Genomic DNA, 19,345 nt, shown 5'->3' with positions numbered 1-19,345 from the left:
TAATAGCGCCAACTTGCTTCAGCCTGTCCTTTTTAGATTCACTAGGCATGACAGTGTCTCCTTCCCAGACTGACACTTTTATGTTTGTCTGTGCAAAACTTTGAGCTCCAGCAGTGGAATTACTTCTGCTTTGCCTCTTCCTTATCCTCCCATTCCCCACCCAGCGCTAAATAGCAGATGGAATGCTAAGAACACGTACCTAGTGATAGTAAAAGGGAGAGAGATGGTGAGAACATTTCACATTGTTTTGATTCACTTTTTTTTTCTTATGAAGGCACACAACTGGTGTTTCCTTGATCCCAACAAGGGAAAAAAATAATCATTCCATTGAGAAAACAAAGCCAAGAAACCTTTAAAAGTCCTTTAGGTCAGCCTCCCTACAGAACATAAATAGCCCTCTCTATAATATTCTTGAAAAATAGAGCTTTAACTTAGGCTTGAATCCTCCAAATAGTATGAAAATAAATACCTCTCAAGGTAGCCCATTTCATTTTGGGGGAACACTTCTAATTCTGGGGAGCATTCTAATTCAAAAAGAGAAAGTGACTCTAAGACCATGTAGAACACGGTAATACTAGAGGTAAGAGTTCTGATAAGTATGTTGCAATAAGCCAGATGGATAAATATATCCCCTAGGATGAGGACAACATTTTTGTTGTTATTAAGTCATTTTTCACTCTTGTCTGAGTCTCTGTGAATGCCTGTGGGGGTCTTCTTGGCAGAAATACTGGAGTGGCTTACCATTTCTTTGGCCAGTTCCTTTTACAGATGAGGAAACTGAGGCAAACAGGGTGAAGTGACCTGCCCATGGTCACACAGCTAGTATGTATCTGAGGCCAAATTTGAACTCAGAGTTCAAAGGAGAAGTCTTCCTAACTCCAGGCCTAGCACTCTACCCACTGGGCAGCCTGGCTGCCCTGAGGCCTATACGGAAAGAAAGGCTAAGAAAATAAGTAGGGAAAAGAAAGGGATCATTTTGTTAAAAGGATGCATAGGTAGAATGAAGGGTGATAACACAATGAATTAAGTCTGAAAGTTTGTCCTTGGAATGTTGGTGATGTCCTAGTGCTTGCTGACTGGGATGGGCGGTGAGGAATCAGGGATAGATGGGAAGTCAGTAATCAGTCAAGTATTCGTTATGCTTTGTTTGACTTAGTGACAACTTATATACATATGTATATATATTTATGGAGAGAGAGACAGAGAGACAGAGAAACAGAGATGGACAGAGACAGACAGAGACAGAGAGAGAGAGAGACAGAGAGAGAGAGAGAGAGAGACAGAGACAGAGAGACAGAGACAGAGACAGAGACAGAGAGAGAGACAGAGAGAGAGAGAGAGATTTGTCATAATGGTTCTGGCCCAAAGCAGGAGTTCAAGAGGGAAACAAATGCATCTATATGACAACCGACTGCAGAGAAGTTGAAACTATGCAAGTTTATAATATTATACAGGTAGCACCACAGTGCACAGAGTGCTGTGCCTGCAGTTAGAAAGACTCATCTTCCTCAGTTGAAATCCAGCCTCAGATACTTACTAGCTGTGTGACCCTGGGTAAGTCACTTTACCCTGTTTGCCTCAGTTTCCTCATCTGTAAAATGAGCCAGAGGAGGAAATAATAAACCAGCTTGGTATCTTTGCAAAGAAAGACCCAAATGGAGTCACAAAAAGTCGAGCATGACTGAAAAAGGACAACGATATCACATAGGTCCCAGTATAAGAAGAAAAAGCCAGAGGCTCAAAGGCAGAGCTTTTTTGAAAGCTGACCACACATTCCATAGCTGTCTGAAGATGGTCTTCCTGCTAACCAGCTGCTATTCACAAAAGGAAGAATGGAAAGAAGCCTGAAAAATACCATCTTATGGAAGGCCAGGGCATACAACTTTTTTTTGAAAGGGAGCATGGGGGAAACAGGGGAAGGAGAGATAACCTTGTGATATCTTTGGTGCACGAAAACTCCCAGGGAGGAAACTCTCTCCATGAATGCAGATCAACAATTTCTTTGTCACGTATGGGTATTAGAGAATTGCACAGGTAGCTGAGAGATAAAGCAATTTGCTCATGATAGCATAACTAGCATGTATCAGCGGCAAGACTTGAACCTAAGACTTCTTGACTCCAAGGCTGGCCCTCACAACTATATGGATCCTGCCCTTCTAACTGGCTTTGCCCTGCCTGCAATGTCCTTTCTCCTCATTTTAGCCTTCTAGATTCCTGGATTTTCTTCAGAACTTACCTCCCCTTCTGCAAGAGGCCTGTCCTGGTTCCCCCCAACTTTCCCTTCCCCAAAGGACTTTCTTACTCAAGGTTAATGAGTATATGTTTTACACATGTATCTGTATACGTATGCTGTGTTCCCAAACCTTCTTGAGTCAAGGGATTATGTTGCTTTTGTCTGTGTCTCCTCAGTACTTAGCAGGTACTTGGTGAAGGTCATCTTGTCATGAATATGCTAAAGATTAACTGTGCTTCAACAAGTATATGGGTAGGTACGCATTGTGTTTTTGAAGAATGACAGATTCTATATTCCAAAACCAAAGGACTTAGTTTCACATCACGATTCTGAGACTTACCTATTGACCTTGAACAAGGTATTTAAGCTTCTGGGGCCTCATTTTCTTCACGTATAAAATGAGGGGTATGCTGTAGATGTCCTTGGCACACCCTTCCACCACTATATCTAGGATTATAAGTACATCACACACACACACACAAACACAAACACATAGCACCATGTGTTTACCTATTTTCTATAATATTATCTAGACTATCTAGACTGAAAGTTAGAGATTTTCTCTATATGGCCAAAGAATCTCCCAGATTGAGACCAATGACAAGTATGTATGCATATGTGTATGTACATATGTATGCATATATGTACGTATATTGTATGTGTATATGTGTATATATATATATATATATATATATATATATATATATATATATATATATATATATATCCCCTGAAATCTGAAATTCAAATTTCACCAATTTAACATTAGTCCAAATAGAATTGACATATTCCATATTTATACATATCATTAAGTCAGACATGACTTGCTGGTTAAATTTGCTGCTTAAACATGAGTATATCCATATTATCAGGAAGACAAATCACCTAGGTGACATAATGCAAAGATCGTTGTACTTGGAGTCTAGAATAGCTGAAATCAAATCTTGCCTTAGAAAATGATTAGCTAGATAAGTCCTGGATAAGTCACAACTTCTCTGTGTTTCAATTTTTTAATCTATAAAATGGGAATGATGATAGCACCTAATATCAGAAGGGCCATGAGAATTAAACAAACACGTGTACTTTACAAACTTCAGAATGATAGATGTTCGTATTCTTAGGCATATGCTTTTGGTAGCAAATAGTTAACGTTTTATACCTCTTAGGAGGAAGTAGGAAAAGCAATCGATAAATGTTGCAAGTGATGGAAACGTGACCAGCTTTTCAAATTGGTCCAGATGTCATGGTGTCCATGATGAGAATGGGCTCTAAGTCTTTTTAACTGATAAAAATGCAAATGAGGATGTTCTGTTATCAATAGAAGAATTCCACTTTAAATAACTTCAAAGTTTGCTTCCCTCTTGAGTCCTTCTCTGATTCCAGCTCCAGATTTATCACATTAAGCTTGAGCACTGTCTGGAGAGTTCATCTGGCAATTATACTTGAGCTGACTCATGCAGAAAGCAGCAGAACAGTGTTTTCCTCAGATAGAAAGTTCGATATTGTACTTTATGTGGGGCATCTGCTTCAGGGAAGAAAGCACCAGACTTTTAGCTTCATTTTTGTATTTTATCTTCTCCCATTAGACTATAGGCTCCTTGAGGGCAGGGACAGTCTTTCCTATTTGTATCCCCACCTCTAAGCACAGTGCCTGGTGCATGGAAGATGCATGATAAATATGTATTTTTTTATTGACTCTTGACTTGGAATCAGAAGGCTTGTATTTGAATCTCCTCCCTGACATTTTACAAGGTCATACATTTAGAGTCTGAAGGGACCTCAGATGTCAATCTTCTCATTTTACTGACGAGGAAACTGAGACCCAGAGAGGTTAAGTGACTTTCTCAGTCATAGAGCTAGAATTTAAATTCAGGTGTTCTGACTAAAAATTCCGTTCTCTTTTCCTCTCCACATTACTTCCCATGTCCTACTTACCTCTGAGCAAGTCACTTAACTTGTTTGGGCCTTAGCGTCTTCATTTGTAAGATGAAAATAATACTGTTCGTATCATCTGCCTTACAGAGTTGTTATGAGGAAAGAATTTTGTAAATAGCAAAGTGATGTAAAAATATTTCCAGTAAGAAGAACAAAGAGAGCAATTGTTGATTTCCCTCTGAAACCTCAGGTAGAACTTCTGAATATTTAATGAGGCTTTGTCTGTCATACTTTTTGTTTTCCAGGCCATGGTAAATGCTCCTGCGGTCGCTGCATTTGTGAGAGGGGGTGGTTTGGAAAACTCTGCCAATATTCAAGAAAATGCAACATGACCGAAGAAGAAAGCAAGAGTTTGTGTGAATCAGCAGATGGCATATTGTGCTCAGGGAAGGGTGAGTGTTGGAGTTGAGTAACTCAGCCTGAGTACTGTTATCCTTACATTTTCTATTGAATGAAAGCTCTGATGCCTTTTATTTGTGACATATTTTAAGGCTGAAGATTACATGCATAAACTCAAGTAAATGGGACTCAGAAAGTAGAGTTAATACCAAGAGAATCCCAGTCAAAATTGCCACATTGAATCACAGCACATGCTAAGCCAAGGAAGTATTGTGCCAGGGTCCCTATATATGAACAAATAAGAGAAAGGGTGATAAGAGTTAGCTTCTGAAATGCTAGGAAACAGGGGCATGGTGAGGTTATTACAGGATACAGGATTGGCAAATAGATGCCTTGATGTGAGAAAATTATACAAAGAGAAACAATATATGAAGTGAGAATGAAAAGACAAACGTAGGGATTAGATATGGTCTTTCCTCAAAAATTCAGCAAGCTTTTTGGTCCTCAGGAACTTGCGTTTGTCTTCACCTATGGTACAGATTATAGAATATTAAATAGCATTAGACTTGGTCTACTCTACTGCATTATGGTGGCCTGAAAGTGACCTTCAGTAATTAAAGGAATGGGGCATAAGCTCAGACAGTTCCCACTGAGGCAAATACATTTTGAAAACTAGCCAATGACAGACAGCTAATCTGTGAAGCATCAAAGCTAAATTTGGAGAGAATTATCTATAAACTGATAAAGGATGATGACTTGTTTTGACCACATCAACTCAAAAGGCAATCTTCCAAACAGTAGGGTTTTGACCTGTGTTGGTGCAGGGAGCATCAGGAATCCTTGAAAAATTCAACATCTTAACTGTCACTATCTGTTTCAATCCCCCTTTTAGACCATAAGCTCAGTGAGGGGAAAAGCTATCGTGATGATACTTCCCAGTATTTTAAAGTCTTAAAAATTAAATTCACATAAAATTCACTTACACAAAGTAACTTGTACGCATGCGTGTTGGTGTTTAAGAAATTAGACTGAATATTAGAAGTTGATATAAACAATGTTTATCATATTTTTCTTTGTTTCTTAGGGAAGTTAAATATATACACATGCAAATATATATGAATGTGTGTGTGTATGTATATATGCTTCTGTCACAGCTATTTCAGTTATTTTCAATTTCTAAGAGACTTAATGGTGGTGGACAAATAAGGATTATGGGTTTATCTTGTGTGTGAATTTAACCTGACTTCTGTTTTTTCAGTCTTTTTTTAAATTTGGAATTTTCCTTTTGAAATCAGTCTTTGTTTTGAATGGACATTTCGTCATATTTCAGGTTCACTTAGCAGGTGTCATTTCAATTACGTTTAATTCAATTCCATTAACTTTTTTTATATGTAATTATTATATAATATGATTATTACATAACATATATTATATATATTATATTATAGTAACACTGGGAAAGAGGTAACATTGAGATACAGCCTCTGCCTTCGTGACCCTCAGAGTCTCTTAGGGGAATAAGACTTCCGAAAAACCATGTAATGATATAATAACAACAGACAGCAATTATAATGTGCTTTAAGGATTGAAAAATATTTTTTTTAATATCTTATTTTATCCTCACAGCAACCCTGGGAAGTACATGTTATTTTTTATCCTCATTTTTTAAATGAGGAAACTGAGGCAGGCAGAGGTTAAGTGACTTGCCTTGAGTCATACAACTAGTGTCTGAGGGAAAATATGAACTCAGATCTTCCTGACTTCAGATCCATTACACCATCTAGATAACTGTAAACAGTAGGCAAATACATGATACTCCAATGATCCACGATTCCTATGAAGCTAATAAAATGTTTTTAAAACTGGGCTTTCAAAAAAATTCAAGTATAATTCTGATTAAAATCCAGAATGAGTTTGAGAAGCACTGAGTCATTTCTACCTCTGAGGCAAAGCATATTAATATCATTTATCCCAAACTATCCCAAACATCCCTAAAGAGTGGAGGTCCTCAATGTCTATGAATCCAAGGTATTTTCATCTTAATGATCAAATGGCTATGTGTGTGTATGTGTACACATGTGTCTGTATGCATGCATACACATGAATACGGCCAGGTCTTGCTTGTCTGTGCTTATGGAGAGTCATGATATATGTGTGTGTGAGTGTGTGTGTGTGTATATATGTATATATGTGTGTGTGTCTGTGTGTGTATGTGCATATATATATATATATATATATATATATATATATATAAGCTTTATATTTAGATTCTTTGACTACATCTAGAGAATTCTATTCAATTCTGTGCATCACACTTCAAGAAGGAGTAAGTTGAAAGGAGACTGAGTAGGATGGTGAGATTTGAAATCACAGCACATGAGGATAGGTTGAAAGTGCAAGGAGGATTTAATCATTAGAAGAGGAGAGACCAGTAGTCAGTAGAGTTTTATCTCTGGGTTCAAGACTTACCTATGACATATGCTGACTGTGTGACTCTGGGAAAGTCCCTTAACCTCTCAGTGCTCTGGGCAGCAGCTCTAAAACTTTCAGAGAAGATGCCAACCTGCCCAGTCAGTATCACTAATAGTCAGTCAGTATCACTAATAGATGGCTAGGGGATGGGTGGGAGGTCAGTATCACTAATAGATGGCTAGGGGATGGGTGGGAGGGAGGAATTAGAGATAGATGCTCTCTTCAAGCATTTAAGGGTTTGCCTTGTAAAAGAAAGTTTAGATGTTTCTGTTTAGGCCCCTAGGGCAGAATTAGGAGTAATGGGTTGACTTTGCAGAGGGCCAGATTTAGGCTGGCTTCCAAACAACTAGGGGCAAATCAAAAGTGGAATAGGAGACCACAGATGCCCACGTAATGAAGGTCTTTAAAGAGAAGCTAGATAATCCCTTGGTGGGGATGTTATAGAGAGGATACCTTTTTAGGGATTGGTTAGACTAAATGCCTTTTAGATCCTCTTGACTCAGAGATTCAGAGATTTAAGGTCTATGTCAATTAATTATTTAGAAGCTGTTTTTAATATTATTCACAGGAAGCCTATTTTAGGGTCCACTGGAGCCTTCTCTTCACTTATCTAAGGAATAACGTTATTTTATTGGGATAATGAAGATCTTGAGTTATAATCCTATAGGGCCTCCTAAATTATCCAGGAGGATAAAATAATTCTGTTTAGTTAATTTGATTGATGTGTATTTTACTGTATTCTGTGAAAATTACATTTTTGAGTAACATATTGAGATATGACATGTTAGGATTCCTGCTTTATTCCAATTCGTAATATTCAGTTTGATCTTTTACACAAATCACATAGGGATAATTAGATAAAATAGATTCTTAGGATAGGCCTTTACAGCAAGCCTCAAACTTTAATGTAATGTTCCCTACTTAGTAATCAGTTATGAAGCTCCTTTGTGCAACCACAAGGATGCTGACAAAGATCTCTCTATTCTCTTTTACTCAAATTCCAGGTTCAAAGTTAGTATGGGTGGGATGCCTTAATTTTTTTGAAAGTGCCACAACTTATTTTGGTATCCCCAGACCCTCTTCTCTTGCCCAACATGAGCAGGTGATCACCTTATGACCATTTGGTCACTGGACATAACTCTTGTCTGGCCCATCTTAATTTTTGGTGTTCAAGAGCAAGGTCTGTCAACCACTGGGCTCCTATACTTTGTGTAGCACCTTTAGAGTGTTCAGGTTTCAAACCTGATATCAAGCCTTATAAAAATAAGACCCTGGAGGAAGTGGGGGATCTAAGATCATGAGGAAAACCTGAGGTCCACTTTATTAAAGGTTCTGTGGTTCCTCTTCCCCCCCAATGAAGGGCCATTGGCTCAGAGCTCTGCGTCAGTGGTTTTTCTTGTAGATTGGGCAATTATAATCCCCACACATACTTAGGACAATTCTTGCTTAATTCTTACTAACAGGAAACTTGTGCTATAGGAAATCCTTCTTTGGCATAGATCAGCAACTTGTCTGTGACTTGTAATCTTAGAGAGACACTTAGGGTGCTACTAAGTCAACAATTTGTCCAAGGTCACACATGACACTCAGTTTTTGTCTGAGGCAGGGCTTGAACACATGCCATCTTTACTCTGAGGTTAACTGTCTTGCTTTGCTGCCTGTCATCTCTCACTATATGGTTGATCTCATTTCCTGACTCTTCCTGTTAACTTTTTGAGCAAGAATTACTCAGTGCATAGGAGTGCATCTGTGCTACTGATGAAACTGATAACAAAATAATGAAGCATCATGATGACTTGAATTAGAAAGAGTTAGAAATTTGTGCTAAGAGGCATTAATCTCTTTTGGAGAGGAAGTTGACCTCAGAGTCAGTCAGATGTAAGTTTCAGTCCTACCTGATGCATTACCTTGATCAAGACATTGAACCTACCTCTCCATATCCCAGACAACTCTCTAAGACTGTAATTTGCAAAGTAGTTAATGTTTCATATTGGTAGAGGGAGTTTCCTGACTAGAGTTCCCTCCATCAATGTAATCACATGTCAAGTCCAAAAATAAATGCATAAATGAATTGAGTCCTGTGATTTTCCCCACCCTGTCAAGGAATACTCTTGTCTACCCTGAAAATATACAGCTGATATAATAAATTACCTTCAGCTGAGTTCTGATCTAATGATGAATTCTTAGCCTCTGCTTTCCCTGGGTTGGGGCCAGTATTTGCAGATTTAAAAGGCTTCCCTGGATTTGAGGTTCCAGGAGAATAAATAGAAATCAGGAGCAGTGGATAGAATAATGTTGACAAAGGACTTTCCCACCAACGCTGCTGCATGTTGATAAGACTGAAAGCTCAAGATATGGCACAGATAATCTTACCACAAAGAATGAAGTGTTTGGTCATGTCTTTTCCCAAGAGGTATCTATCTAGACCAAAAATATCCTAGGATAAAGTTTCAGCAATAATCACTAATAAAGAGAATGCATGCTGGAGAGGAGAAAATTGACGTAAAATTTAGATTCTGAATATCACAGTTAGAAGCAACCTCAGAGGTAATTTAGTCCAATCTATACATAATTAGTAATCCTCTTCATGATATCCTGACAATGAGGTCATCTAGCATCTGCTCAAAGACATCTTGCGGTGGATAACTCACCGCTGTGTAGACATATATCTACACCTCTGTGTAGACAATATAGACATCTATATCTACATGTGTACATTTAAAGCATGTATACATGTATGTATTCATATGTGTGTATACACGTTTACTACCAAAATTTTCTATAGGGTAAGAGAAAGATATCTGCAGGGGCACAGGGGATCTGGTTAACCAAATGAGTATGAAGAAACAATTTTCAGCTGCTAAAGTATAGTTTATCAGCTTGCCCAAGGCAGGACTTGTTTTAAGCTTTTTGTTTACATAACAAAAGTATTTCTAAGCTCTGATGAATTGCTTTGTCCCCAATATTTTCCTTTTGTTAACGGTTACCTTATTCTTCCTTTTCCCCTATCCCTTAAACCTCTCCTGCTCGCCATGTTATCGACAAAAGAAGATATTAAAAAACAAAGCATCAGGAGAATCTTCATTTAATCCATTAAGGTCTTCCTTGCAATCTAGTAAGCCTTGTTGTAAACACAACCTTGTTTTAAGGGGAAAAAAATTAAGACATCATTCACCATTCCCTTATAATTTGTTCAGGCTTTCTCAAAATATTTTCCATTTGACAAGTCAACATAGAATGCATTGAATTTGGATTCAGAGTAAATTCTGACTCTACCACTTGTTACCACTTGTGTAAGATTGGACAAATTCTGAATCTCACATTCTCATCAGTTAAATAAGGGCATTCAGTCAGATGACCTCTCAAGTCCCTATCAACTCTTATGTATTTGAATATATATGATATAACCATAGATGAGTGCTTTTGGTTTATTCTGCTATAGGTACTGCCAGGAAGAACTAAGAATTGAAAGCAGAAGGTCTAGGCTTCCCTCAAGATCTCCAATTCAATGCAAGTGTGGGTAGGATATGAGTCACCATACTATAGTGGAAAGGCAACTGGCCTGGAAATGAGCTGCAAAGGTAGTAAGGTAACCCAATGAATACAGTGCTGGGACTGGAGTCCTGAATACCTAAGTTCCAATATTGCCTCGGACATGTGTTAGGTGAGTGCCCTTGCACAAGTCACTTAAAAAAAAAAAAGAAGCTGTTTGCTTCAGTTTCCTCAACTGTAAAATAGAAATAAAAATAGCACCTGCCTCACCCTTCCAGCATTGTTGAGGATCAAATGAGATGATGTTTGTAATGCACCTACTGTGCCTGGTACATAGTAGGCACTTAATAAATGCTTGTATCCTTCCTGGAACTTAGTCCCAGCTCTACTAGGTTAATTAACCTAGTTGGTGATCTTGAGCCAAGGTGCTTCACTCATCCAGGATTCCATTTCTTTATCTATTCACATGAGGAATTTGGACTTTATCATACAATCATCGAAATGGATTTATAAGGGTACTAATGCCCTCATATTACAGATGAGGAAAAGAAACCCAAAAAGGTTAAGTGATTTTTCTCAAGATCCTACAGGTGCTGGAAGTGGGATTTGGGTCTAGGCCCTCACACTTCAGTTAGAATTCTTTTTACTTTACTACATTTGTCCCCATGGCCCCTCTTTGATTTTAGCTTCTTGATTATCTTTCCATTAGGGAAGACAGTAGGAGCAAAGAAAAGGATGAGCTTCTGTTTCCTGCTACTTTTAAGGGAAAATGTATGTAGACTGAAATCATGAATTCCTGTTAAAATAACCAATGGGAACCCAACCAAGAGGTCATTACCCTCATCCCTAAGTCTAGGCTTACAGGTTGTAGCAATTACTGCTGATGTTACTGTTGAACACAAAATCATAACCCATAAAACTGATATGTTTGAGCTAAATTTTATCTATGTTTCCTCTAGACTCTCATATTCTATTGTTTCATAATCTGATGAATATTATTAGCATGGTAGCTGGGAAGAGGTAAAAAATGTTCGTGGACTTTTACAAATACCATGATTTGGTAAAAGTTTGGTACTTTGGGAGTAAACTTTTTGAGAACACTGTCATCCTAATTATCACATATGAAGAAATCCCATTTTCACTCTTTGGTATGGTAAAGACATGAAAATTATTCTGATGAGGATACTATGCTCTGGTTATAGCCTTAGATTACATAGTATTCATTTATTTGGTTGCTTTTTTTAATGGCTGTTGAACAAAGCTGACACCTCATGACAGAAGACGGTGAAGAAATAGCGTTTTATTTCTTTACAAATTTGTAGCCAAGACAATAAATCACTCCATAGAAAAAATTTAAAACGGATACAGTGTCTATGACCATTCATAATGGATGGAAAGATTAGTACAAGAGTGAGAACCGCCTGTTGTGATGTCAGATTGCAGCATTTTGCCAGGCACGACAAAATAAAAATGAATTCCAACTCTATGAATGTAGGTAACTTAGAATGATGCCTTGCTCTTGGACTTCAAAAGTCTACATGGACAACCAAGAGAAGGGTAAATAATTTTAGTGTCCAGGTCTCTCCTAATATCACAAACTGAATTATCTTCCATGGAGTTAGTGACCTTTGCAGAGATCTGAGCACAATGACAAGGGAATTTTTTATTTTGATCATTGATTTTCTGTGTATTGTATTTGGATCTTAGAGCACCCAGTCAGGCTTTGTCCATCTTAATTTCAACGTAATTCCAGGCAATCATCACTAACCTTCTTTAAAGTAGCTGACATCAAGGAATAGATACAAACTTGAGATGTTAAACTACTTCCCCTTACTGAATTGTTTGGGAAACAGTATTATGGCATTTTTTGAATTCCAGATCATCCAAACCAAGTGTACAGTATATTTCTACTGCACAAGGGATAGGGCAGATTCAGTGGGACTTGTCCTTGTGTCATGTTAGAGTTGTTATCCCCAATTTGGTCCTCTAATTAAATGTCTAAGAATTAAATGTACCCACTGCTGACATGACATGAAAAAAAATTGACTGAGCAGCAGTACAGATGAGTTGGGCTAAGAGTGGAACCTAGTCCAGTTCCTAGTCTGGGGCTAAAGCTTTGTGATCTTATATCACTTTCTCTCTCTTTGCTTTCATTTTCTCATCTGTGAAATCAAAGTAGCTGTCTCTCTATCTCAGAGGGTATGCTTTGAAGACCAGTAAAATTATATGCTTTATTTCCAAAGTACTGGGGGCAAAATGAGGCTATGAACATTCCAAAATGTCCTGGTCCTGAACCAGAATGAACTGGGAAGGGGATGTTACAAGCACTGTTCTTCTGTCATAATTCCAGCCTGCTTCTCACCATAGTTGTGGTTATGTTAAACTTCCAGGTAGGATGATACTTACCTCTTTCCTGAGAGGTGTGCAGCCTGAGTATGGCTGATGGCAACTTCTCCCCTATTACCTCCTCTGGTAGGAGGCAGGGAGCAGATCCCATTATTTGTGAAAGCAACTGGAGCTCTTGGAAGGAAAAGTGCCTTAGTGTCTCCTATTATGTTATAACATGTTATTAGTAACATAGGTTAAACTATTTCTAACCTAGGAAGTCATAGGAAGAGTTTTCCATCTCTAGGAGGCACTGAGCTTTTACGAATAGAAGTTTAAGAGCTCAGTAGGGAGAAAGAGTCACTGTTTCATGGCATCTTCTCCCTCTTTTCATTTTAGAGATTCCTGTTTCTGGCATACTTCTGAGAATTACTAGCGCTCAGAGTTGCCGGTTTGAGACTTTTATTGTTCAGAGATCTAGTATAAATCCTGTAATAAGCTCCATTGTGCCAGTTAAGACTTAAGAAAACATTTTGGTTTCTTTTTTTTTTTTTTTACCACAACATGGAAATGGCCTTGACCAAAGTCACGTCACTAGGTAAGAAGTTTTCTGGATTTAACAACAGGAAGAACTCCCCCAAATAGTGAAAGTGAACAAGGTTAGTGATGTAGCTTGGAAGTGGATACAGATGCCTGAACCATATATTGTCACACACAAAAGAGAGCTTTTAGAAGCATATGACTCATGGAAACGATGTTGGAAAATCAATTGACTGCCATTTGTGATAATTAACTGGGTTTTTCCAAACCATTATGTTCCCTAGGTCAGATGTCAGTTTAGAAAGTCACAAAATGATGCTATTTAACAAAGCATTTATCTTTATTCATCCATAGAAATAAGAGACTCAGTTTAGTGTCTTCTACTGTGACTCCTATGACAATGAATGAAATTCAGAATGGTTTTTGCTGACATTTTTCCTCAGTACTTGTGTCTGTCAATCTATCTATTAGCTTCAGCATGGCATACTTTATAAGAAGGTTGAAAACAGAGGTAAATAACATACAGAAATAGGAGGAAAACCTATGCTTGAAAGAGTTGAGGAAGGAGAAAAGCCTTCTACTTAGTACTGGAAGAGAGGCCACAGTGGACAACCAGTTAGTCAGAACTGAGATAACCCTTCCTTAAGGATGGCATGCAAATTAGCACTGGCCCACAGGTAGAAAAATGGGCTAGATATAAAAGCAATCAATGCTGACCTATTAAGGATGAATTTAAGTGGAAATAAAATCCATGACTGTCCACTGTGACTTTCCTCATTTTGTTAATGCTGACAGTAGGATGGCAGTAATGGCATGGGAATAATGGGAAATATGACATGGGCTGGTAAACTTGTGATATGTAAGAAAGTAGTTGGGGGAGGCAAGGAATTTAAAATCTATTTGGAAAATTTCTTTATAAGGAATATAGTTGGGAAATGTGGTATATAATTGTACAATTATTTTCTTACTTTGCCATGAAAATGAAAAGCAGTGTTGGCAGCTCCCTCTTGCCCACCAAATAAAAATGGTAACCTCTGTTCTGAGTCCTAACTGATATTTTCAAACATCAAAGATACTTGCTCTTTTGCCAGAGATCTTCTTGATGCTGTAAAGTTAGTGCTTTTGGCCTGTTATAATATGTGGATGCTTCAGAAATTCTGACTTTAAACCATAGAAAGAGATGTTATAGATAACCATGTAGTAGGGTCTGACTAGTCATCAATTTCAGATAGATTCCAATAGCAATGAATCACCTCCTGTTTTGCATATGCAGTCCTCATCCTATGTATCCCCCTTCTTTTAACAAATGTAATTCCCTTTTTCTAATCATTCCCTGCCCCCATTCAAACAGTTTTTCATTTATCACAAGTGGATTTTCCTTTTTGAAATGAATGTGCTTGTTTGAGGGAATGATGGCCAAGTTTTCAAACGTATCTTAAACTAGTCTTTGTTGAAATTTCATGGTATATTTCAAGAACTTTCCAAAATGAAACTTTGCCTAATAATTAATACTTTTGGCCATTTAGAACTTCCAAACCCTGAATATTGAAAATAGCAATACATCACATTTGGAACTAGCGACCAATTCAAGGCAACATATTGAAAGATGCTGTTAAGGAACACTGAACTAGGTTTCAGGAGGCCTAGGTTTAGTTCCCAGACAAGCCACAAAATCAGCTCTATAGTTTAGGCCAAGTCACTTAATCTTTTGGGGCCTAGCTTGGGGGTTAGATTAGACAGATTCCAAGGTCCTTTCCAATGTCTTCACAAATGTCAAGAGAAAGAACACTTCCTTCCTAAGACATTTTTGTCTGTGGACATAATTAATATCTGTAAAAAGGCAATTTTCTCAGTAACATCTATTCCTTTAAAGAAAAGAAAGGCATATCCGAACCATTTTAAGAACCTTGGTAGAAAAAGTAAGCTTAAATGAATAAAGAACTTCAGAAGGAAATTTCTTGAGGACAGAGACTGTTCTTGGATTCGTCTTATCCTACCACCTTCCCTCCTCCCCACGCTTAAAACAACTTAGGAAAATGGATAAATGTTTGTTCATTTTAAATGCTTATTGAACAGTGGATTATATCATTGAAGATAGCAATTTGCATTTTTGATTCTCTACCCCCTGAGCCTAGCACAGTCCTTGTACACAATAGATGCTCAATAATTGCTTGTTGGGTTGATTTAGTTGAATAAATTGAGCACTGTTATGCTATGTTTAATTGCTGCTTTTGGGGAGCTTGTCCTAAATAATCCTTTCTTTGCACTGAATATGGAAGAGTTTATATTTTCAACTCTGACTCCCAGTATTGTTCACTTTTAAGAAAAACACAAAAATGAAAGCCCTGATTTATAAACCAACTGGGGAGTAATTATTTTCACTACAAAAAGAGCTTTCACTTTTCAGAATTCATTATTGAATTCTCTTAAATTATAAGCTCCTGTCAGGCATTTAAAACATGATTTAATTTACATGACCTCAATTTCTACACAACAAATCCATTTGGGAAAAGCAAATGGATAAGCACCTGTCATGGGACCTGAAATTGGACCTCGCTGACATTTTCATGATACACTGCTCTAACTTGGTTCAGGGATAGATATATTTATTGGAATCCCAAAATAATTTCTTTACTGGAGAACTCTTTATGAGATTAAAAAAAAAAAAAGTAAATGTGATGTTAAAGGTCTCCTTTCAATGACTGTGCTATTCAACAAGCTTTTATCTTGATTTTCTGCCTTTACAAGGTAGCTGCTTAGATGGTGGTGCTTGGTGTACAGCACTGATCTATTTGGACCATGACGACAAATAATAATCTTTGTGATTATAGGCTCTTGTCACTGTGGAAAGTGCATCTGTTCTTCTCAGGAATGGTACGTTTCAGGGGAATTCTGTGAATGCGACGACAGAGACTGCGACAAGCATGATGGACTCATTTGCACAGGTGTGTAGGTCCAGATCACCCCCCTCCCTTGTTCTGAGCAGCAGGCTGCCAAACTGGTAGATGAAAATGCGAAGCAACAAGACCACTCCAGGCACAGTCTGTGTCCTTCCATGCATGGAAGGCGAGATGTTAAATTTCCCCATTGATATGAAAATGACTTTGTGGGGGCATTAGAGATATGACAGAATAAGGGACCAGTTGATTTCTAAAAAAAGGACTGGATAGACAAAATGCAAGGTATAGAGTGTGAGTAAATCATTAATAAGAATTATCGGAGGCATTTTTGTAAACGAATCCCAAAGCATTTTAGTTACATTTCAAATGGAAATGGTTTTGATGAAGATCCTTGCACTTTGGCTCCTGTGTGAAGGGTATCTCTCATATTTTTCATAACTTCAACCAAGGAAGATACTGCTGTTGCATTGATAGAGGGAGGAATAAAAGGGATGAGAAGGAAGAGAAAGCTATCATGATAATGGTGCAATGTCTACTGAAATGACAGGGTTTTTAGAGTGGTTTTCCTAACTTTGAGAGCATTAATGGCAGACGTAAGGAAAAATGGGGCCAGTTCCACCTTCCTTCACTTTTTCACAAAAGGATAAAAGCTCTCTAATGGGAGAAGGAGCACATAGGGCATTTTCAAATGGTCTTTGCTAATGTACCCAGTCCCTCAACTACTTCCTCAATAAGGTAACAAGAATGCCAGGTATCTTCCTAGAGAGGAAGTCTTTATGCAGGACCAGTTCTTTGTAACTCAGCCTTGCTCCTCCGCCATTTTTCATTTAGTTGGTCTATAAATGTACTAGTTAACTGTATTTTTACATTCTGTCCTTATTAAAGACAAGCCTGCTTTACAGCTTGTTACCTTCTTTCTTTATTGAGAGGAGAGGACCAAGAGATGGCAAAGGAAGCACAGCTGGGTACAAAATCTGATGGAATAATTATAATCGTTATTCTTTGGCTGATGACTGTGCTGGAAAGATGCCATTAATTGTTTCAAAGAGCCAGTTTCTTTTAGCTGCTTAGTCAAATGTAAAGCATTCTACACAATAAGACAATCTCTAAAGGGCCAATGGAATGGTTTTTATTATGGCTTGTTACGTTTTATAACAACACATTTTAATGTAATACATTTCAATTATGATAACGATTTCCCTGTTCATTTTGTTCTAGGCAATGGAATATGTAGCTGTGGAAACTGTGAATGCTGGGATGGATGGAATGGAAATGCTTGTGAAATCTGGCTTGGGGCAGAATATCCTTAACAATTACATGACAAAGGACTAAGTTCTTATTTTTTTAGGCCATTAGAACACATAAATGCACAGCAAAAAGCATATAATCACCACTAGGGCTACTCAAGCAGACTATTGTATGTTTTTTTTTTTTCTATTTCTGAATGCCTGAGTAAAATCTGGGTACCCATTGAAAATAAGTCCAAGCAGTGTGTGATGGAAATAGGACAAGAAAGGGCTTTCTTACATAATTTGCATGGTTGTCAGCTCTGCACATCATTACACAATGAAAACCACATTAAGTCTAATGAGGCAGAGACCTCACATATGAAACTGCAAAGCTATTGATCAGACAGATTATATTGTGTCCCAGTCTGAACCTCTAAATGTGGATGATTGAAAAGTCAGCGCCATAGTACATATAGTCTGTGGCCAGTGCTCACAGTGACTACAGAACGCAATCAATTCCTTTCAAAATTGGTCATTTTCAACATTAAAGAACCTTTAAGCTTGTTGTTTAATTTTGATATTACAGAACTCAAAATTCACGTAAATAAACCCTTAAGATGCAGAGAGTAATTAAGAAAAATGTACAATTTGCAAATTTTAATAAATAATGTCATGATGTGATTATACTGTTTGTGAATATGTACGCATCTATTGAACATAAAAAAACAAGGGAAATGAATTATGCACTGCTAAATTTGGAGATATCTGATTGATAGCTAGCATTTACATAGCACTTTAAGGATTGGAAAGTGCTTTGGAAATGGCCAAAGGGTACATATGGTTTGGAGATGGATTTTCTCAATATGTAAATTTCTTTTTCTTAGTAAGTTAAGGCATTTAGAGGACTCTGATTAGATGTCCTTGTGGTTTAAAGACTTTTTATATGCCTTCTATGACCAGTACTTAGTACTAGGAAAATAGAATCATTAGAAAATATAATTTTGAGATATTTGAGCTTTGATAAGGGCAAGGTAAAGGCCAGCACAGGTTGAATAGCAACTACAAATATTTGTATTGGTATGAACAAAAAAATATTTCTTCTCAATGATGAAATGTTGGTATGAAATTCCCAATGAATTATGAAAATCCACAATTATTGGGATGTCCTTAATTTATTTACCATTAAATCTAATTATGCATGTCAACATTGACAATCTTTTAAAGTTTAAGGGCAACAATGTTAATTTATATGTTCTGCTTAAATTGCTTAAATTTGCAAAGTAAATTTGCAAAATTGTAGTGCAATTAGGGAAAGTTATTTTAAAGTCTTGACAGATGTCCATTTAAGTTGCAAATTCTGCTAATGAGTATTGTAGACATTGTAGAATCATGAGCTGGGTTTTAGAAGTGATATCACCAAAATTTAGGATCCATCTCAAAAATGAAAAGTGAATATCTCAAAATCCCTTGGTTTCTTAGATGATCAGGAGATTAGGGACTGATTTTTCTATTTCTTGGAAATGTGCTATAGTGTTCCTATACATTGATGTGTTTGTAAGCTCTCCCTTGTTGGCCTGAAGTGGATTAATAGAACTGTCCCAGTTGTCTCCATTTCCTTGTGTAAGTCAGCAGTGATAGAAACTTTTTAAAAGGCTCCAGACTTTTAGTGAAGTCAGAATCCAAGGAAAGATTTATGCTTCCATTTTTTTTTTTGTCTTTTCTGTTTTGATGTCACACCCTCAAACAAAATTCAGTGAACATATTAACTGGTATTTTATGAAAGTGGTAATGAGATGCAGCAGGAAGCAATGGACCAAGAGTTAGCCTCAGCCAAGAAGACCTAAGTTCAAGTCATTCCCTTGACATATACTGGTTCTGAG

The 19,345-nt window shown here is 37.4% G+C and overlaps 1 protein-coding gene across 2 annotated transcripts in view; it reads left to right on the top strand.

The window, feature by feature from the left end:
- Nucleotides 1-18,149, top strand: part of ITGBL1 (integrin subunit beta like 1) — a 374,098-nt gene extending 355,949 nt beyond the window's left edge. For both annotated transcript variants that reach the window (XM_072622025.1, XM_072622026.1), the window contains 3 exons: nt 4,414-4,560; nt 16,168-16,281; nt 17,455-18,149. In XM_072622025.1, the coding sequence (XP_072478126.1) occupies nt 4,414-4,560; nt 16,168-16,281; nt 17,455-17,546 (353 nt within the window). In that variant the 3' untranslated portion in view covers nt 17,547-18,149. The remainder of the gene's footprint in view (nt 1-4,413; nt 4,561-16,167; nt 16,282-17,454) is intronic.
- Nucleotides 18,150-19,345: the final 1,196 nt, after the last annotated feature.

Source organism: Notamacropus eugenii, chromosome 6 (assembly GCF_028372415.1).
Source record: "Notamacropus eugenii isolate mMacEug1 chromosome 6, mMacEug1.pri_v2, whole genome shotgun sequence".
Lineage (NCBI taxonomy): Eukaryota > Metazoa > Chordata > Mammalia > Diprotodontia > Macropodidae > Notamacropus > Notamacropus eugenii.
This window is presented reverse-complemented; position numbering and strand designations above follow the sequence as displayed.